At 47.2% G+C, this 22455-nt stretch overlaps 1 protein-coding gene across 1 annotated transcript in view; it reads left to right on the forward strand.

Annotated features, from left to right (window-relative positions):
- Nucleotides 1-21517, forward strand: part of PAK1 (p21 (RAC1) activated kinase 1) — a gene marked incomplete at its 3' end in the record, with an annotated part of 86308 nt that extends 64791 nt beyond the window's left edge. The window contains 7 exon segments of the mRNA XM_060273916.1: nucleotides 3187-3303; nucleotides 4436-4613; nucleotides 8823-8886; nucleotides 12523-12571; nucleotides 12782-12894; nucleotides 19893-20010; nucleotides 21428-21517. Of these exon segments, the coding sequence (XP_060129899.1) occupies nucleotides 3187-3303; nucleotides 4436-4613; nucleotides 8823-8886; nucleotides 12523-12571; nucleotides 12782-12894; nucleotides 19893-20010; nucleotides 21428-21517 (729 nt within the window).
- Between the last annotated feature and the right edge of the window lie 938 nt (nucleotides 21518-22455).

Genomic DNA, 22455 nt, shown 5'->3' on the forward strand with positions numbered 1-22455 from the left:
AGGTGGCGGCCTGTTTTAAGATAATTCTTGAAGCATCCCTGCTTAGATTCATATGACATTACCGGAAAGATTTCTGTGTTGCATTCCACCAAGGGACCTTGAGCTTTGACCACCTTATAGGATAGGATAGGATAGGACAGGGATGTGGGTGGTGCTGTGGTCTAAACCACTGAGCCTCTTGGGCTTGCCGATCGGAAGGTCAGCGGTTCAAATCCCTGTGACGGAGTGAGCTCCCATTGCTCTAGCCCGGCTCCTGCTAACCTAGTAGTTCAAAAGCACACCAGCACAAGTAGATAAGTAGGTACCACATGGCATTTCCGTGCACTCTGGCTTCCGTCACAGTGTCCCATTGCGCCAGAAGCGGTTCAGTCCTGCTGGCCACATGACCTGGAAAGTGTGTGGGGACAAACACTGGCTCCCTCGGCCTGAAAACGAGATGAGCACCTCACCCCATAGTCGTGTTTGGCTGGACTTCACTATCCAGGGGTCCTTTATCTTTACCTTTTTACCTTATAGGATGCAAATCTGCAACATTAGCACTGTACTTTCCTACCATCTACGTGGGGGTGGGCAAACTGCAGCTGTGCGGCACAATGCGTCCTCTCTCGAACCCAGACCCCTTTCAATGGACCATCCTGTGCTCTCATCAGCTACCCTGATAATGCCTCCGGCTTGCTGGCTTGCCTCCGTGGATCTCTGACTTCTGCCTGTCTGGAATGCACCAGCTGCGCAAAATGACATCTGTGGTCCCGCCCGTGTTTTGCCTCTGGCCCCACCCACCATTAGCATGCGGCCCCCGAAAGGCTTCCCAATAGGGAATGTGGCCCTCCGCCTCAGGAACGTTCCCCACACATGCTCTAGTCAATTGATCTGAAATACATTAGCTTTTGTGACATCGTCGGTAGAGGCCGGTTCTCTTAATCTCAGGGTTGTGGGTTCGAGTTCCACGTTGGGGGGGGGGAAAGATTCCTGCATTGCAGGGGGTTGGACTAGATGACCCTTGTGTTCCCTTCCAATTCTATGGTTCTAAATATTACTTGTCTGCAGTCTCCCCCACCTCCTTTTTTCTTTTGTGACATCGTCGGTAGAGGCTGGTTCTCTTAAACTCAGGGTTGTGGGTTCGAGTTCCACGTTGGGGGGGGGGAAGATTCCTGCATTGCAGGGGGTTGGACTAGATGACCCTCGTGTTCCCTTCCAATTCTAAGATTCTAAATATTACTTGTCTGCAGTCTCTCCCCACCTCCCCCCCTTTTTTAAATAAAAAAGTGCCTTCATTTTATGAGGAAGAAAGAAAGCAGGCTGGCTGAAGTTTGCCAGCAGGAGAAAAATTGATTAGGAAGAAAGCTTGGCTTTCCTTGGCAAAACCATGTGGAGTTTCCCTTGAGTGACTTTCTCCTGATAAGCAACAGCGTCCCCTTTCCCGGCCAACACACACACACACACACACACACACACACACACACACACACACACCCCTACCTTTTTATCCCACCGTCAGACTGGGGAATAAAAAGAAAGCCCTCTTGCGGTTGCTTAGCAACTGCATCACACTCACCGAATTTGGCAGATTTTCCTGGTCTCCCCGCCACAGGCTGGGGGGAAACCTCAGGCCCCTCCACAGATGAATCTCATGAAGGGCATCCTAAGTGGAATTGGAAGCACACTAGAGATTGCAGGTGCTGATATTCCAAATGAGCAGAAAAGACTTATTATGTGTGCGACAAGAGCCACACGGATCCTGCTAGCCCAGAGATGGAAAGAAGAAAGAGCCCCTATCAGAGAGGAAGGGCAAACCAAGCTGATGGATTTACGCCGAAATGGCAAAACTGACCGCAAAGCTCAGGAAACAAGAGGACAAAAACTTCAGGAAAGAATGGGGAAGGGGGGATACATAGTTTATTTAGGAGGCCACTGGAGGCAAGATGAAAACATTAGCAGGATTTTAATATCGTTTGTAATGTAACAAACACTTTGGACAATATGAATAGATACAAAATAATATGCAGCAGAAAATGCTAACAATAAGACCAGGGGTCAGCAAACTTTTTCAGCAGACCTTGTGGGGGGCCGGACTATATTTTGAAAAATAATAATGAACGAATTCCTGTGCCCCACAAATAACCCAGAGATGCCTTTTAATTAAAAGCACATATTCTACTCATGTAAAAACACCAACAAATAACCCAGAGATGCATTTTAAATAAAAGGACACATTCTACTCATGTAAAAACACGCTGATTCCCGGACCGTCCGTGGGCCAGATTTAGAAGGCGATTGGGCCGGATCTGGCCCTCGGACCTTAGTTTGCCTACCCATGAAAAAGACGCATGGATGGGATGGTGGGAAGTCTCGAGATTCAGAGAAATCTCTACATGCGGATGTGTATTTGATATTGTTATAAACTTGCATTTGTAAAACCAAATAAAATTATTTCACCAAAAAAGAAAAAAAAAAGGAATTGGAAGCACAGGGTCACACAACGGCCATTCTATGGGGTTGCATGTCCCCACCCGCCAATGGCCACAGGTTAGGCGTGGGTGCCTGCACATAGACTTTCCACGGGAAGGGCCATAGCCCAGTGGCTGAGCACCCGCGTTTGCAAGTAGAAGGCCCCCGGTTCAATCCCTGCTTGCACCTCCAGGCTAAGCAGTGGAGCAGAGGGCCCCAGGTTCATAGAATCGTAGAAACGTAGAATTGTAGAATTGGATGAGACCCCCCATGGGTCATGTAGTCCAACCCCCTGCAATGCAGGAATCTTTTGCCTAATAAGGGCAATTTTATTTATTAAATTTGTACACATCGTGTGCATCGTGCGCGACCAAAAAGGGGGGGGGCGGTAGAACGGGCTTAGGCATGCTCTGCCGCCGTGCGTTGCTGATGGGAGTTGTAGTCCTAAAAAACAACAACACCAGGTGGGTGAATACTGGCCTGTTATACATTTCCATCCAGATACAGTAAGGCCACAACTTACACGTAGGTTCTGGGAAGCGAAAATTGCGTCTAATCAACAGCGGGTGGGATTGCCAAAGTCTCCCCACCCCCCAGATACCCGTCCCTTTTATAATATTCTTAAATTTGTTTTGCCAAGCGTGTGAAACTCGAGGCGCGGAAGTTAAATGCGTGTAAATTGAGAGCTTGCTGTGATTTCGTTTCCCTGCCTCCTAAGCGCCTCTCCTTTCCGTGCAGAATGTGAAGGCGGTGTCCGAGACCCCCGCCGTCCCCCCTGTGTCGGAGGACGAAGATGATGAGGACGATGCCGCCCCTCCCCCAGTCATCGCTCCCCGGCCCGAGCACACGAAGTCCGTAAGTAGAAGTCTCAAAGCGGCTGGGCTCCCTCTGGAGTAAGCATTGGGCCTTCGGAGAATTGATTCGGGTGTCTTCTGCCCCACAAGTATGATGTCGTCTGGATGAAGGGCCGGCCCCGGCTTTTGCTATGGTAGCGTGAGAAGGGAGGCTCAGTTTGGGCCTAGGGAGAGGCTCCATTGCAGGAAGCCAGGCATTCACATTCTCAGCAAGCTGAATTGCAACAGCACCTTGTAAATTCATTGTTGTTTTCAGTGTAAATCTCCCTTTGCAGATTAAAAGTCGTCATCACCTAGATGTCACTCCTAACCACGCCTCCTTACTAATCAAGCCATTTTCAATAGCCTAGACTCGGCTCTTCCCAGCAGATCCCCAAATCTATGTTAATCTCCTTTCCCACACATAACTAGATATACTTCTAAAAGCCACTTTTCAGACCCATTAGGCCAGGCGTGGCCAAACTTGGCCCTCCAGCTGTTTTGGGACTACAACTCCCATCATCCCTAGCTAACAGGACCAGTGGTGGTCAGGGATGATGGGAATTGTAGTCCCAAAACAGCTAGAGGGCCAAATTTGGCCATGCCTGTTTAGGCCAACTCTTTTCAACAGTCTTGTCCACCAGTTTTGGAGTAGCTTTCCACAGGGCTGCAGTTAGGGTTGCCAGACTCAATAGAGGACAGGACCCTGGTCTGCTGGTTTCTCTTCAAGGTTTCCAGACTCAAAAGAGAGCAGGGCAATTATATAATAATAATAATATAATAATAATAATAATAATTTATTATTTATACCCCGCCCATCCACTCTGGGCGGCTGCCAACAGAAATATTAGAATACACTAATTTCTTAAAGATTAAAAGCTTCCCTAAACAGGGCTGCCTTCAGATGCCCTCTAAAAGTCTGGTAGTTGTTTTTTCTTTTTGACATCTGGTGGGAGGGCGTTCCACAGGGCAGGTGCCACCACCGAGAAGGCCCTCTGCAGAGAAGTCCTGTCCTCTATTGAGTCTGGCAACCCTAGCTGCAGTGTGAATCTCAGGAAGTTTGGAACTAAGCAAGGACCTCCTTTTTAGCCGTTTGTAGTGTCCGATTTACCTCAGAACTATTTACATATATATTCTACCTCCCCTCCGCAAAGATATACACCCGGTCGGTGATCGAACCCCTTCCTCCAGCCCCGACCCGGGACGTGGCCACCTCTCCAATCCCCTCGCCTTCCGAAAACAGCACGACCCCTCCAGACACGTTGGCGAGGAGTACGGAGAAGCAGAAAAAGAAACCCAAAATGACAGACGAGGAAATCTTGGAGAAATTAAGTAAGTCTTCTCGCTGCTGGGTTTTTCAAATGTAACCTCAGGGAAATGGATATCTTTCAGGTCACCTCACACTGTGAGGTTGTCGCCACTTCACAACTGCGGTCTCTCTCTCACTCACTCTCTCACACACACACATTCTCCCCAGGCTCCACCTTGTGCTCCAGCCGAAGTGCAAAATTTAGCACTTTCACGACACCGAAGCGATGTTTTCGTTTTTTTTTAAAAAACCCAGCTTTCACAGTGGTGTCAGCTGATGGGTTCAGCTTCTTCAAAGGAGGAGAGATGCTCTCTCTCTCTGTGTGTGTGTTTGTGTGTTAGGTGTGAATGTCAGAGCCACCCTAGAAACTCTTTCAGTTTCAAAACCCTGGGATGTGTGAGGCTGTATTCTAGCCGTGCTGGGGAATGCAAAAAGATTTTGAATGCAAGAGCGGCCCTGTTGGATGGGAACAAAGCCATCCTGTTTTCCAAAAGTGGCAAACTTTTTTTCACTTTGAGAAAACATTCTGGTCGTGTGCGAATGCAACAGCCCTTTCATTGCTGCCTGTCCTCTGACCCGCACCCCACTCCTTGAAGCTATATATTTTGGAAAGCATACAGTGCATAGCTGCCAAGTTCCGGCCTGAGAAATAAGGGAGTGGACTGGAAGTAGCAGACCGGAAGTAGCGCTGCCGCCATTTTGGAACTGGGCGGAGCATGCTCAGAAGCTACTTTTGATGCTGCTCTGCCCTGTTCCAAAATGGCCGCCGCACCAGAAGTCGCGCTGCGGCCATTCTGGAACTGGGCAAAGCAGCATCAAAAGTCGCTTCTGAGCATGCTCCACCCAGTTCCAAAATGGCCGTCGCGCCAGAATAAACTGGGAAAATACAAAAAAATCCGTTTTTTCGGCTGGGGACAGCTGGAAAAACGGGGGTTTCCCGGGGAATACGGGAGACCTGGCAGCTATGATACAGTGGCCCAACCTGGCCATTCTGTTTAGCGTAAGATTACCAGATTTTTTCCAATGAATCCAGGGACACCTTAAACAAACAAACAAATAAAGAAATACTACACATTCGGGCCGTTGATGCTGCAGCGATGGCGGTGGCAGAGGGGCCGCCGCCGCCTTGACCTCAACCCACACGTTTCCCCTTCCTCCGAGGCTTCTATCTCCTTTCTTCATGAGCCTGGGCAGCCCCTGAGTTGTTGGTTCTTCAGGGGTGGGGGAAGCGGTGTGCGGTGGGTCAGGAATGGAAGGCGGGGAAGGAGGGCCGAGAGCGGCAGCGGTGGCAATGCTCGGGCATGCCTCCCTTCCCATCGAAGCAGCCCCAATCCCACTCCAACTCGAGTGCAAGCAGGAGGGGGCGGGGATCCCTCTGCTGGGAAGGGATGCTGCGCGCTGCCTATCAGAGCAGCCCCGATCCCAACTCCTACTCCCTTCCCATCGGAGCAGACCCTGATTCCACTCCTACTTTGTCACAGTCCGGTCAGCGGGCAGTTGAAGCCCTGGCTGAGGACGTCAGGACCAGAGGCAAGATGGTGGTTGTAGAAGCAGGAACAGGTGCAGGGCTGAGGGTCCAGCAGCAGGCAGTCGCAGGGTCAAGGAGCAAGGCGGAGGCGAAGGGCTGGGAGTCAAGGAGCAAGGCGTCAGCAAGGCGAAGGTCCAAGGGTCGAGGATCAAGGCGTCAGCAAGGCGAGGGTTCACGGAGCGAGGCGTCGGCAAGGCAAGGGTCCAAGGAGCAAGGGGTCGGCAAGGCAAGGGTCCAAGGAGCAAGGGGTCGGCAAGGCAAGGGTCCAAGGAGCAAGGCATCGGCAAGGCAAGGGTCCAAGGAGCAAGGCGTCGGCAAGGCAAGGGTCCAGGGATCAAGGAGCAAGAGGCCAGATACAACCAGGCAAGGATAGCATTGCTGTGGCAAAGAGCTGAAGGGAAATGCTGAGCTTTTATCCCTCCCAGCTCCTGCCACCAGGTGCAGTGAGATATCAAGTGGTCTCACCTGAGTAGCCACTCCTTGCTTCTCCAGCACAAGCTGAGGCAGGCCCCAGTCCTGCAAAGCACTACAGGCCCCAGAGCCTGACTCCTGCCCATACTCCTGACATACTTGCGTGGGAGACGGGGGACAGGGATCCCATCAAAGCAGCCCCGATCCCACTGCTACTTGCGTGCAAGCAGGAGGGGGCGGGGATCCCTCAGCTGGGAAGGGAGGCTTCCCGTTGCCTAACTGAGAGATCCCTGCCCCCTCTTGCTTGCACGCGAGCTCCGATAGGGAGCATGAAGCCTCGCTTCACAGCTGAGAGATCCCTGGCCCGCTCCTGCTTGCACGCAAGTAGGAGTTGGGATCAGGGCTGCTCCGATAGGCAGCATGAAGCCTCCCTTCACAGCTTAGTTGCTGGGGTCAGGGAAAGTGGAGGCAGCCCAGAAGCTGCATCTTAGAGCCCCTGCATCACCATCATATGGGGACTTCCGGTGAGGCAAAATGGCGGGCGCCACGGCAGCGAGCAGCTCCTGAAGCCAACCAGAGCCAACTGCGCTACCAGGCTACTGCTGAGACTTCCGCTGCCGCTGCCATGTTTCCCGTGGACATTAGGTAAAATCCGGGGACATTCCGGGGATGGAATTTGTCCGGGGACAGATTCGCAAATCCGGGGACTGTCCCTGGGAAACGGGGACGTCTGGTAACCCTAGTTTAGCCCGCTGGTAGACCTGTCCTCCATGTAGCATTTGCTCTTTATTTCAAATGTCCGGACAGTGAGCGCTGTTCCTTATGGCGCCAAAATGCCATAAGAGTGAAGTACGGTGGCACCTTGGTTCTCAAACTTAATCCGTTCCAGAAGTCCGTTCCAAAACCAAAGCGTTCCCAAGGTGTGCTTTCTCATAGAAAGTAAAGCAAAATGGATTAATCCGTTCCAGACTTTGAAAAACGACCCTTAAAACAGCAATTTAACATGACTTTCACTATTTAACGAGACCGCTGATCCATCAGATGAAAGCAATAAACAATGTACTGCAGTCACACAATCAATCCATCCGTAGCTGAACTGGGTTCCACACAGTCACAAAAGCAGAAACAAAAAAGATCCGCAAAAACAAAAATGCAAAATAAATAGCAAAAACAGACAGACCTCAGCGTAACACTCAAAACGGAAGTGTGGCACTCAAATCAGAAGCGTAACACTCAGAACGGAGCACGTTCGGCTTCTGAAAAAAAGTTTGCAAATCGGAACACTTAGAGTTTGCAGTGTTTGGGTTCCAAGTTGTTTGAATACCAAGGCATTTGAGAACCAAGGTACCACTGTATTTGCAGACTTTGGGGGAGCCTAGGGTTTCCAGTGGGTTGGTAAGGAAATCAACAACCTTGAGAGCGTTCCCCCTCCAAAAACAGCCCACAGAAGACTTGCTCGGTATTGCAGAATTGTAGAGTCGCAAGGGCCCTCTGTCCCACCTATGAGACACAACTTATAATTTCTCTTCATATGTCTTAGTTGTAGTGGATTGGGATCAGCACAGGACTCATATAGAACTTATATGACATGTATATAATGTATATTTGATGCAGGCACCCTCAAGGCAGCTCATATAAAGGACAAAAGCGGCAACGCCATATTGATTAATGTATCAGCTGACAGCTAAAATAGTATTTCTGAATACCAGAGATCTTTAAATCACATGACAACAGGAACGGTTTTGCCCGGTGCCTAAGAGGCAACAGAGATGGCACCAGGTGAATGTGTCCTTAGCGTACCTGCCAAGTTCCTCTCTGAAAAATAAGGGACCGGGCCAAAATTAGCATACCGGAAGTAGTGCGGCAGCCATTTTGGAACTGGGCGGAGCATGCTCAGAAGTGACTTTTGATGCTGCTGTGCCCAGTTCCAAAATGGCTGCCGCACCAGAAGTCGCGCTGCAGCCATTTTGGAACTGGGCAGAGCAACATCAAAAGTCGCTTCTGAGCATGTTCCACCCAGTTCCACAATGGCTGCCGCGCCAGAATAAACCGGGGGAAAAACAAAGAAATCCCGGGGAAAACGGGAGACTTGGCAGCTATGGTCCTTAGTTTATCTGCTTAGCAAAGCTAATTGCATTCCCAGGGGTCTGAGGTCTTGCAAGGAGCCCTGATCAGTTCAGATTCTGTCATGCTTGCTTTTAAATTTGTTTGTTCAGGAGAGCTGAGCTGCCTTCCATAGCTCTTTCATTTTATCCTAATTTTTGTTTTCCTTTTCTTGTTCTTGTTTTTGAAGGAGGTATTGTGAGTGTGGGTGACCCCAAGAAGAAATATACAAGTTTTGAGAAGATCGGGCAAGGGTTAGTATATGGTCTCCAGCTTCCTTCACCTCTTCTGCCTTCAGCATGAAATGAGCTTGGATCTGGAATTGGTCAAAATGCCTTTTATCCTTTTCTAGAGCATAGCAATCAGTTGTGATGCCATATTACTGAATCCCAATTGTTTGTGTTCTCAGGTGTGTGACTGATTGCCTGAACACAATTGTGACTTATTCAAATTAAAAATTTAAAAATGCCTGGGCTCTTTCCCAGTTTGATTAGCTGTGATGAGATGACTCTACAGTTTTTTTTCTTATACACGGAAAAGTACGGTACCTTCTTTGTTTTTGGAAATGATGAATGCATCTACTGCTGCTGTGTGATTTAATGGGACACCCTTTTTCCTGATCGAAATGCTTCTTAGTTAATCTGACTGATAGATGGATGGAATGTTACAGCCCTGGATAATACGTGTCATTACATGGTGGTGTACAAATATAGCTTCAAGCGGGAGGTGTATGGCAATTTGAAAGCAGAAGCCACGGTCGGCCTGTGTGGCACCCACCAGAGCTTTTGCAATGCAGCCCCCATCGTTGCTAGAGGGACCCAGGTGGCGCTGTGGGTTAAACCACAGAGTCTAGGGCTTGCTGATCAGAAGGTCGGCGGTTCGAATCCCTGCAGCGGGGTGAGTTCCCGTTGCTCGGTCCCAGCTCCTGCCCACCTAGCAGTTTGAAAGCACATCAAAGTGCAAGTAGATAAATAGGGACTGCTCCGGTGGGAAGGTAAACGGCGTTTCCGTGCGCTGCTCTGGTTCGCCAGAAGCAGCTTTGTCACGCTGGCCACATGACCCGGAAGCTGTCTGCGGACAAACGGCGGCTCCCTCGGCCTATAGAGCGAGATGAGCGCCGCAACCCCAGAGTCGAACACGACTGGACCTGATGGTCAGGGGCCCCTTTACCTTTACCCCATCGTTGCTAGCCATTGATCCAGCCAGTCCTGGACAGAATTGATGGGAGTTTATTTATCCTGCCCCCTTTCCTTTCTCGGGTGCCCAGAGCAGCTAGCAATGTAAAATCTGAAGACCAAAACATAGCAATTAAAATAATACCCCTAAAAACGTCCAGGGCCTAAATATGTACCTACCCCGTTTCCAAAGATCTGCAAAGTGTGTGCTGTGCTTCTTCAGCTAATGTTTACATAGAATTGTAGAGTTGGAAGGGACTCCGAGGGTATTGTATTACCAATCTTACTGTATGCTTCTAGATTCAGGTAGGTAGCCGTGTTGGTCTGATGCAGTCTATATATATATAGAGAGAGAGAGAGACCAACTAAGTTTGTTCTTGGTATAAGCTTTCGTGTGCATGCACATGAAAGCTTATACCAAGAACAAACTTAGTTGGTCTCTAAGGTACTACTGGACAATTTTTTTATTTCTTTATATTTTACTTTATGCCTGTGAAACATGGGCCACTTACAAACGCCATCTCCAACTCCTCAAAAGATTCCATCAACGGTGTCTCCAAAAAATGTCATGCATCACTTGGGAAGACAAGCGAACTAATGCCAGTGTACTGGAAGAAGCAAAGATCACCCATGTCAAAGCAATGATTCTTCAACATCAACTTTCTTGGACTGGTCATGTTGTGCGGATGCCTGATTATCATCTTCCAAAGCAACTACTCTGTTCCGAACTTTAAAAAGGAAAGCGTAATACTGGTGGTCAGCAAAAGAGGTTTAAAGACTCTTCCAAGGCAAATCTTTAAAAATGGAGTATAAACACCAACCACTGGGAAACACTGGCCTGCGAGCACTCCGGTTTGAGAACAGCCTTACCAAAGGTGTCATGGGCTTTGAAGACGCTCAAACTCAGGACGCAAGGGAGAAATGTGCTAAGAGGAAGGCACATTTGGCAAATCCACACCATGATCAACTCCTGCCCGGAAACCTATGTCCCCACTGTGGAAGGACGTGTGGATCCAGAATTGGCCTCCACAGTCACTTATGGACTCACTGTTAAGACCGTGTGCATGAAAGACAATCTCACTCGGCTACAAGTGATCACCAAAGAAGAGAAGAAGAAATGTTTTCATACTACTGTAGAGTTGAAAGGGACCCCAAGGGTCATCTAGTCCAACCCCCTGCAATGCAGGAATTTTGCTTTATGGAAACAACTCATGTAGCAAAAGCTGAGCAAGGCTTATAAGGGAATGTTCACTTTTCAAAATCCTTTTGATGTCTGTTTTGTTCATGTTAGCATTTTTGTGTGGAAATATTTTTTGGTGGTGGTGGTGTCCAGGCACTATTTTGCCTTACAAGCCTATGGTACGTTTTCAGTTTGTCAAAGAGTTATTTGCATGTTCTAAAGGCATAAAGACAGAGCAGGAATCCTACTTCTATTTTTTGCCAGGCAGCCAGCAGTTCCAGGAAATGGCTCCCCACCCACAAACGAAACCGATGGGGGCTCAGTGAAGAGGTTGACTCACAGTCTGAGCTGTGAAAATCTTCAGCCGAGGCGAGAGTTTGCCTTGGTGTCACATGAAATGAGCTGGCAAGCGTTTGCAGAGAGCAGTTCAGAGAAAGTCAAGCTTTTGTTGTTGTTGTTGTTGTTTAGTTGTGTCCGACTCTTCGTGACCCCATGGACCAGAGCATGCCAGGCACTCCTGTCTTCCGTATAGTTAAAGCTATGGTTTTCCCAGTAGTGATATATGGAAGTGAGAGCTGGACCATAAAGAAGGCTGATCGCCGAAAAATTGATGCTTTTGAATTCTGGTGCTGGAGGAGACTCTTGAGAGTCCCATGGACTGCAAGAAGATCAAACCTATCCATTCTGAAGGAAATCAGCCCTGAGTGCTCACTGGAAGGACAGATTGTGAAGCTGAGGCTCCAATACTTTGGCCACCTCATGAGAAGAGAAGACTCCCTGGAGAAGACCCTGATGTTGGGAAAGATGGAGGGCACTAGGAGAAGGGGACGACAGAGGATGAGATGGTTGGACAGTGTTCTCGAACCTACAAACATGAGTTTGACCAAACTGCGGGAGGCAGTGGAAGACAGGAGTGCCTGGCGTACTCTGGTCCATGGGGTCACAAAGAGTCAGACACTCTTCAGAGAATAATGGATGGAGGCAGGATCTAGTGGAAGAAAGGCAGATTTTTATTTTTAGGTTGCTGCACACACACACACACACACACACACACACACACACCCCTTGCAAGGAGGTGAGGACAAAGAAAAAAAGCGCACAGGAACCTTTAATTATTTTAGGCTCAAGACCACCCAAAAAGCACCATTCAAACATCACAGAAAGAGGCTCTCTCCTGTCTGTCAAGATGACCTGATAATGTTTTAATGATTGCATTACCTGGGTTGCCTGGCCATTCTTTTGAGATGGTAAGTAGGTCACAGGCTTTACCCTTTAAGGCAGGATTTTTATTATTTGTAAGTGAAAAGAACTAATGGGAAAGGTTTCTCCAAGATATTTCCTTCTGCAGAGGAAATATTTGGGGTCAAGAAGAATCCGGATGGCTTCAGGATTGCTCTCCTGTACTGTTTCAGATGTGGGGTTTATATACTTGAGTACGTGTGTTTTACCTTGTGCTTTTATGAACATTTATTTATTGAACATTTATTGAACATTTACAATAATGGCATGCCTAAACTGGTTGTCTTTTCTTTCAGAGCTTCAGGGACAGTTTACACGGCGATCGATGTAGCTACAGGACAGGAGGTAAGAGTTTAGGAGATACTGGAGCCCATTTCACTAAATGAGAGATGCTCTAGCTTTGATTTTGAGCCTCTCTTCTCGATCTCCGCTCCCCGATTCCCTCCAATTCAGGATTGTGACAAAGGAGACAAGAGTTGGAAACTCGAATTAGATCCAGCTTCAGACAACTAGAGACTTAATTGTAATTATTCCTCTTCCCCGCCCTCATTTCAGGTTGCAATTAAGCAGATGAACTTGCAGCAACAGCCGAAGAAGGAGCTGATAATTAATGAAATTCTCGTCATGAGGGAAAACAAGAACCCCAACATTGTCAACTATCTGGACAGGTATTTGCGCTTTTCCACCAAGAGGGAATGTCATGTGCACAAGATTCAGGGCAGATGAAAGAAAGCCCTTATTTGCGAAGCGCGTAGTTAAACCGTGGAACTCTCTGCCACAGGAAGGAGACATTAAAAAGAGGATTGGACAAATTCAAGGAGGAGAGGGCTATCGATGGCCACTAGCTGTGATTGCTATGTTCTACACACAAGGTTGGAGGCAGTAATGCTTTTGAATGCCATTTCTGCAGGAGGGAAGAAGGGCTCTTGTGCTCAGGCTTGGTCAGAGACAAAACCTGATCGGAATACTAGATGTGCCTCTTTGTAGTATTGACCAGAGGTGGGCAGAAGGTAGATTGAGATCTGCTGGCAGATCTTGAGGAAGTTTGAAATAGATCAGTGCTGATTTCTGACCCATCATTGCTTAATAATGGCAACTACAAAATGGGGGGGGGGAAATGGGAGGTGGGTCTTGAGGGAACTTGAGGGAGTGAGCTCTGTTCAGTTGTGGCATTTGAAATGAATTTCTCAGTTAGGAATTCATTAATTCCAAGTGCCTGTCTTGGACCTGACTTCCCTTTGGTGACTCTAGAGTGTCTAGCAAAAAAATAAAATACAGCAAATTCCACAAGCCTCAAATCTGCCTGCCTCTGCAACACGGAATCCCAACCACAAAAAGGCCCGAAGTTCATAACTGTATGCTTTGCAAATATCCAAGGTTTCCCCCCCTAATTTTTGTTTTTGTATATCATATCTGTTGATGCCTCCTTCTAGTGTGTGGATGATGCGGTTTTGGCTACATAAAGAGCCTCACAGAATATCTGCTGTTACTATGCAAGTTACATGCACTTAAAGGGGGGGTGGGGGGTTTACTTGGAGAACAAGGATGTCCCCGATTAGCATTCTACACATCTCACGTTGGCTCAAACTGTCTTTTAAAATTAAACCACAGTTCAAAAGTCGAGAGCAGCATTTTCTAGCAGCTTCTGAAGACTTTGGTTTCCCCAGAAAACGTGTGTCTTATTTTCCCCACCAGTAGTTTCACCAGCTCCTAAGTAGGATAGTAGCTTTGTGCAATAACAAAGGATAATCTCATCAGGAGACGGGAAGATCTTCTTAACTTGATGCAGCCTCCAACTTTAGTGGACTTTGATTAAGAACACAAGAGCCTGTTGGATCAAGCCTTTAGCTGAACTAGCCCAGTATCCTGTTCTCATCAAAACAGATGATGAGCGTCTGGGGAGCTCCCAAGCAGTGCATGAGTGGCAAAATGCTCTGCTCACCTGCAGTTTCCAAGGAATACGGAGAAGCAAATCAGAAACTAAATAACTCTGCATGTGGTTTACACAAATTCATTAACAGTACAGTGGAACCTCGTGTTATGTACCGTCCTCCTTGCAAACGCTGCAGGTTACGAGCTCCGCTAACCTGGAAGTAGATGCCCCTTGTTGCGAACTTTGCCCCAGGATGCGAGCGGAAGTTGCGCGCTGGCAGTGCAGCAGCAGCGGGGAGGCGCCATTAGCGAAAGCGCGCTTCATGTTACAAGCGGTTTTGGCTTAAGAACGGACCTCCGGAATGAATTAATTTTGTAACCGGAGGTTCCACTGTAACGTGCAAAAATTCAGCACCTTCTAGTACTGTACTTAAATGATATTCCACTGCGGGAGGCAGTGCTCTGGTCCATGGGGTCACAAAGAGTCGGACACGACTAAACGACTAAACAACAACAACAACAAATGATATTTACAATGCCAAATTAATAATGACATACACAACTCAATATCTCAAAGCCAAATAGCCTAAATACGCCTTTGGAAAAAAAGAGCAAAGTGATAAGATAAGATAAGATATCTTTATTGTCATTGTCCCCTTCTGGAACAACGAAATTACTCGGTTGCTACATCCACTCAGATAAAGCATTCCACATAATCCAAAATTACAAAACCTAATTAAAAACAGTAAATATGATACAAATAACAAGTAAAATAAGATGACTTCAGAGTCCAGGCTTTCCATTTAAGGCCAAAATCGCTCTAGAGAAGAAACTGTTCTTGAGATGGCTCGTTCTTGCCTGCATAGTTCTATATCTCCGTCCCGATGGCAGGAGCTCAAAGAAATGGTGACCAGGGTGCGTTGGATCTCTTGATATGTCTAGTGCTTTTCTATGGCACCTGGTGGTGTAGATTTGTTCTAAGGTGGAGGGTGAGCAGCCAAAAATGCTCTCTGCTGTTTTAATAATTCTACACAGCCCTGCTCTATCCTGAGAAGTACAGCTTCCGTACCACACACATAAACCGTACGTGAGCACGCTCTGTATGGCACAGTGATAGAAGGCAAGCAGCAGCTTTTGTGGAAGATTGTTTTTCCTTAAAATTCTCAAAAAGTACAGTCTCTGCTGCGCCTTCTTCACAAGCCCCCTTGTATTAACATTCCAGGACAAAGTGCCTTTTCAAGGTTGGAGCTAACCTATTTGGTTGAGCATTGAGTTGCCATTGTATAGTTCCTTTTTGGACCAACCAGAAAAGGATTCAAGAAATGGAGATTGAAATCCGGCTATTTCATTTTCAGAGTTCCGTTGGCATTGCACCAGCAACAAGTACACGCACAGAGATTTATTCTCTTGGACTTATTGCAGGAATATTTGGACTGTTTGAAAGTGTTGCATTTTTGTACATTGCTGCTAATGAATTTGTGTAAACCACATACAGCGGTACCTTGGTTCTCAAACTTAATCCATTCCAGAAGTCTGTTCCAAAACCAAAAGGTGCGCTTTCCCATAGAAAGTAGTGCAAAATGGATTAAACCGTTCCACACTTTTAAAAACAACCCCTAAAACAGCAATTTAACATGAATGTTACTATCTAACAAGACCACTGATCCATAAAACGAAAGCAATAAACAATGTACTGCAGTCAATCAATCCGTAGCTGAACTGGGTTCCACACAGTCACAAAAACGAAACAAAAAGAGCCTCAAAAACAAAAATGCAAAATCAATAGTAAACATGGACAGACCTCAGCGTAACACTCAAAACGGAAGTGTGGCACTCAAAACGGAAGCGTCACACTCAAATTAGAAGCATAACACTCAAGTCAGAAGTGTAACACTCAAAACAGAAGCGTAACACTCAAAACAGAAGTGTGGCACTCAAAATGGAGCATGTTTGGCTTCCAAAAAAAGTTTGCAATCCGGAACACTTACTTCCAGGTTTGCAGTGTTTGGGTTCCAAGTTGTTTTCAGTACAAAGGCTCTAGTTACAGGTAGGTAGCCGTGTTGGTCTGAGTCGAAGCAAAATAAAAAAATTCCTTCAGTAGCACCTTAAAGACCAACTAAGTTTATATTTTGGTATGAGCTTTCGTGTGCATGCACACTTCTTCAGATACACTAGTGTACATTAGTGTATCTGAAGAAGTGTGCATGCACACGAAAGCTCATACCAAAATATAAACTTAGTTGGTCTTTAAGGTGCTACTGAAGGAATTTTTTTATTCAGTACAAAGGCGTTTGAGAACCAAGGTACCACTGTACAGAGTTATTTAGTTTTTCGCCGGCAGTTTCCAGCAAATGGTATTCAGTGACGTATTGCCTCTTCCAGTGCCGATAGAACGCAGCCGTTGTGGCTAGTGGCCGTGGATCGCCTTGCCCTCCGTAAATTCGTCTAATCCTCTTTTCAAGCCTTCCAAGTGGGATTGAATTCCATATGAAGAAATCCTTTCTTTCATCTGTCCTGGCTCTTCCAAAATTCCGCTTCATTGGATGTCCATGAACCTAGCATTATTTGGGGGGGGGGAGGAGAAAGTTTTCTCGATCCGCTTTCTCAATCCCATGCTTAATTTCAATAAATTTCTATAAGGTGACTTTTTTGCTCACCTTTTCTCTAAACTAAAAAGTCCCGAATGGTGCAACCTTTCCTCGTAGGGGATCTGCTCCACCCCCTTGATAACTTTGTCGACTTTTTTCTGAAAGCCAGCATGTTGGAAGCCTTTGGTGAGCAGAACTAGAAATTCCTGGCTTTAGGTCCAACTTGGGAGTGCCAGGCCAGGGGATCACAGACACCCCCCCCCACTGAACATTCCCTTAATTTCCAATTCAGTATTCAGGTGTGAGCGACATTGCTTCTGTGGCCAAAATGGCATTGGCCACACCTACAAGGCAGAGGTATCTGCAGGCTCAGGTGAAGGCCAAGGTTTTCAGAAGTACAAAAGTAAAAATAAGAAAACCTTTAGGAGAAAAATCTTAGGTGGGCAGAGCCCCCTCCAAACAACCCAGTGAGGGCTGAACATGCTCAGTGATCACAGAATGCTGACCATTAATGGGGAGGGAACAGAAAACCGTGGGAGGTGAAATGGAGTATGGCAGAAGGGGGCATGCCTCTATGTGGGGCTACCTTTGAAGGTGACCTGGAAACTACAACTAATCCAGAATGCGGCAGCTAGACTGGTGACTGGGAGAGGCCACCGAGACCAAATACCACCGGTCCTGAAAGACGTACATTGGCTCCCATTGTGGTTTCCGATCACAATTCAAAGTGTTGGTGCTGTCCTTTAAATCCCTAAATGGCCTCGGTCCAGTAGACCTGAAGGACCGTCTCCACCCCCATCATTCAGCCCAGACACTGAGGTCCAGCTCCGAGGGCCTTCTGGCGGTTCCTTCCCTGCCAGAAGCGCGGCTACAGGGAACCACGCAGAGGGCCTTCTCGGTGGTGGCGCCTGCCCTGTGGAATGCCCTCCCATCAGATTTCAAGGAAATAAACAACTATCTGATGTTTAGAAGACATCTGAAGGCAGCTCTCTTTAGGGAAGCTTTTAATGTTTAATAGATTATTGCATTTTAATGTTATGTTGAAAGCCGCCCGGAGTGCCTGGGGAAACCCAGCCAGATGGGCGGGGTATAAATTATTATTATTATTATTATTATTATTATTATTATTATTATTATTATTATGGGCTGGTTGGCTGGAACAGGAGTGCCCACATCTAGACATTTTTTGAATAGGGTAATATTGAATGATAGAATGAAGTATGTGACTGGTGATTGTTCAGCGAACATGGCAATGTGAACAATCCAATAAATAATATTAGAATCGTAGAATTGTAGAGTTGGAAGGGACCACAACGGTCATCTCGCTCAACCCCCTGCAATGCAGGGATCTTTTGCGCAAAGTGTGCCTTGAACTCACAACCCTGAGATTTAAGAGTTGCATGCTCTACCAACTGAGCTATCCCAGCAATCTATTTAATCCCGTCCAAGCACTATGTACTTTAACACCGCAGAGGATCACGTTTGCAAAAACGTGGAAGAGTAGCCGAGGAAGAAAAGAATTAGTTGGAAGCCGTAACAGTAAGAAAGAAGCCCATGGGAACAGATGGCACTTGTCAGGTTGACAATAATCTGTTTTCTTTAGAAAGGGGAACTGACGACCTCTAAAAAAAAATATTGAGAAGCTGGTGACCATAAGGTCCTAAGACATTGGATGCTGTGAGTTCAGTTCACCTTCCAGACCTGCTGCTTTTGGCTCTTTTTCTTTCCTCCGGGGAGAAGTCGCTGATGCTCTGAGCGCTTCGCTTCCTCCTTTCCCAGCGGGGCAGAAGCTGCAATGGGGCTGGCTCAGCTGCCTTTGCCAGAAACATGTTTGTGCTGAGATTCTCCGGACTGAAAAAGTCCCCCGCTGCGGCTGTCCCCGAAGCGGCCGTCACAGAGGCCCTTAGCTCTCGCTGTTCTCCAGCAGCCCGGTCCCTGTTCATTCATTTATAGCAGTTTTAGCCTATTCTGAAAAAACAGCAATAAGTTGTTGAGATGGAGAGGAGGACAGAAACACCGGGATATCTTCGTTTACAGATGGGGGGGGGGACCTGTGAAAATTCATGGGTGGGAACGAAGGGTGGGGAAATTAACCTCGAAACCTAGGAAAGGGGCTCATACTGAGTCGGATCACTGGTCCATCTAGCGCAGCGTTGCATACACTGACTGGCAGCATCATGATTTCAGACAGGGAAGACCCCTGGCCATAGCTGGAGATGCTGGGGAGATTGAACCAGGCACCTTCTGCATGCAAGCCCAGTGCCCCAACCGCTGAACTTATGCCAAAATCTAGCACACACTTCCAAAGCAACCCCCCCCCACTTTCGCCGCAATACCTTTCAGCGAAGGGTCCACACTGCTGCTAGAAGGGTCATTTAGGTTGCGGAGGGGCTATAGCTCAGTGGTAGAGCATCTGTTTTCCCCATAGAAGGTAGCAGGTTCAATTCCTGCCATCGCCAGGTAGGGATGGAACCATCCCGTCTAAAATCCCAGAGGACCAGGCAGTGTAGACAAATTTGATGAAGACAGAACAATGGCCTTAAAAGGTAGCTGCTTATTTCCAAACCCCCCCCCCCAAAAAATATGTTTATTGATTTTATAAAACTGAGCACAAACACAAAAATACAAAAAAATCACATAAAACAAAAATACAAAATACAAAAAGAAAAAACAGCAACCATATTTATCACTCATGTATCCTAACATTGTTGACTTCCTCAAGTCCCTCTTTTCTGCTTTTCATTGTATATCATCCTTAGTAATTTCTATATCATACTTCAATCTTCTTATTACCTTAACTATAACCAATTTCTATATCATATTCCAATCATCTTATTTTTACCTTAACTAACAAAAATTCACCTCATATTAATTCTTTAACAACATTCAGTTCTTATTTTACCCTTATATCTAAATCTTAATATACTACAATACCTCTACAAACCCTTCTCTACAACCTCCCTGTACTTCCAAATCTTATCTTAAACATTTCTAATATTGCAATTATTTCTTAAGAAGCTGAAACACGGAGCAGGAATTTGAATCCGACCCGCAAGCCTGTTACTTTCCACTGTCCATTTTGTGCTACCATCTTGCTCTGCTGTCAAAATAGCTCTGCTCTCTTGGTTTGGCAATGCGGTCGTGTGTTGTGTGTGTTTGGTGAAGTGGACACAATGACCGTCTGTTATTTCTCTGGCTTCCCGCAGTTATCTCGTGGGGGATGAATTGTGGGTAGTCATGGAATATTTGGCAGGCGGCTCCTTGACAGACGTGGTGACAGAGACCTGCATGGATGAAGGGCAGATTGCCGCCGTGTGCCGGGAGGTAAGGACTTAAACTCCATATATATTTCATTCCAAATGGAAGTCCAGGGCTTTGCTGGCAAATGGGATGCGCTGCTTGGAGTTCCCATGTGTGTGTGTGTGAGAGAGATGGAATTATTTGAATTTCCTGGAGTGCCTCCAGACTGTCAGTATATTTCGGGAGGGGTGCAAGCGCATTCTAGGAACTCTAGGCGTGCGCAACTGGAGTAGGTCAAAGTGCTTTGTCGCCCAAGCACAACAAATCCACTTTTTTAAAAAGAAGAAGAACAAAGAAACAAGCTTTTCTAAGTCATGGGGAAATGCAGCACAAAGCGTTAGGATAAATGAAAGATTAACAGGAAGACATTTATGCACCCTGCAAGCAGATCAGGATGAATGCTGGATAAAAGTTGCAGTTTAAACAGGTGCCTAAAAATAAAGTGGTGATCTTAAGGGGGTCGTGTTCAAATCCTGGCACTGCTAGTTAAGAAGGATCAAGTAGCAGCTAGTGGAAAAGACCTTTCTCATAGGACAGCTGCTGCCAGTCCGGGATGGGGAAAACTTTGTCCTCCTCGATGCCTCAGGCAGCATGGCCAAAGACCAGCTGCGACGAGAGTTGCAGTTTACTTGTTTGTTATTTTATTTATTAAAAGTTATATACCACCCTTTGTTCGAAGATCTTGGGGCGTTTCACAAGATAAAAATACAGGATAGAAGCACAAAATAAATAGTTGAAATGAAACAACACACACACACACACACACACACACACACACACACACACACACCCCAAAAGCCCGAATTTAAAAGGCTGTAGAATATTAATCAGGCCAAGGCCTGTTTGAAGAGGAACGCTTTTCCCTGGCGCCTAAAGGTGTATAATGAAGGCTCCAGGCGAACTTCCTTGGGGAAAGCATTCCACAACCGGGGAGCCACTGCAGAGAAGGACCCGTTCTCGTGTTGGCACTCTCTGGACCTCTCACAGAGGAGGCACAGAAAGTAGGGCCTCAGGTGATGATCTCAGGGTCGGGGGTGGTTTATATGGGGAGAGGCAGTCCTTAATGCCTGGCTGGAGCAGCCACTTCCTGTCATTATATGTGCCAGAATGAATTTTCTGCAAAAGCATTCTGTGAGAAGTGACGCACATATACTTATCTAATTGCATTTATGCACTGCCTTTCCTCAAGGAGCTCGAGCTGGCGTACGTTGATCTCAACCCCCCCCCCCTGCACAACAACCATGTGAGGTAGGCTAGGCAGAGAGTGAGTGACTGGTCCGAGGTCACCCAGTGAACTTTGTGGCTGAGTGGGGATTCGAACCCTGGTCTCCCAGGTCCTAGTCCAATGCTCTAACCACTACACCACACTGGCCTGCACAAAACCTCATTTGTTGTTTGCAGTACTGATTGTTGCTGCTTGTTTTTTTTCCTTCTTCCACAGTGTCTCCAGGCATTGGAATTCCTCCATGCCAACCAAGTCATCCACCGGGACATCAAGAGCGACAATATCTTGCTGGGGATGGATGGCTCTGTCAAACTAAGTATGTGGACAGGATGGTTGGGGAGGCGGGTGGGTGCAGGGGACTTCCTGGTCCTGAATGGGGTAACTGTGCCCCTGAAGGACCAGGTGTGCAGCCTGGGAGTCATTCTGGACTCACAGCTGTCCATGGAGGCACAGGTCAATTCTGTGTCCAGGACGGCTGCCTATCAGCTCCATCTGGTACGCAGGATGAGACCCTACCTGCCTGCAGACTGTCTCGCTAGAGTGGTGCATGCTCTGGTTATCTCCCGCTTGGACTACTGCAATGCGCTCTACGTGGGGCTACCTTTGAAGGTGACCCAGAAACTACAACTAATCCCGAATGCGGCAGCTAGACTGGTGACTGGGAGAGGCCGGTGAGACCACATAACACTGGTCCTGAAAGATCTACATTGGCTCCCAGTACGTTTCCAGGCACAATTCAAGGTGTTGGTGCTGATCTTTAAAGCCCTAAATGGCCTTGGTCCTGTATACCTGAAGGAGCGTCTCCACCCATTGTTCAGCCCGGACACTGAGGTCCAGCTCCGAAGGCCTTCTGGTGGTTCCCTCACTGCGACAAGTGAGGTTACAGGGAACCAGGCAGAGGGCCTTCTCGGTGGTGGCACCCGCCCTGTGCAAAGCCCTCCCATCAGATGTCAAGGAAATAAATAACTATTCTGACTTTTAGAAGACTTCTGAAGGCAGCCCTGTTTAGGGAAGTTTTTAATGTTTGATGTTTTATTCTGTTGGGAGCCGCCCAGAGTGGCTGAGGAAACCCAGTCAGTTGGGCGGGGTATCAATAAATGATGGTGATGATGATGATGATGATGATGAAGGTGCCCCAGAAGGGAAGCAGCTGTAGCCCTGCTTTGTTTTCCTGCCTCCCCTGGGGTGGCTCAGCTGGTAGAGCGTAAATATTAAAGAGGATAAGACCTTGCAGTCTAAAACTT

Source organism: Zootoca vivipara, chromosome 4 (genome assembly GCF_963506605.1).
Source record: "Zootoca vivipara chromosome 4, rZooViv1.1, whole genome shotgun sequence".
In the NCBI taxonomy this organism is placed as follows: Eukaryota; Metazoa; Chordata; class Lepidosauria; order Squamata; family Lacertidae; genus Zootoca; species Zootoca vivipara.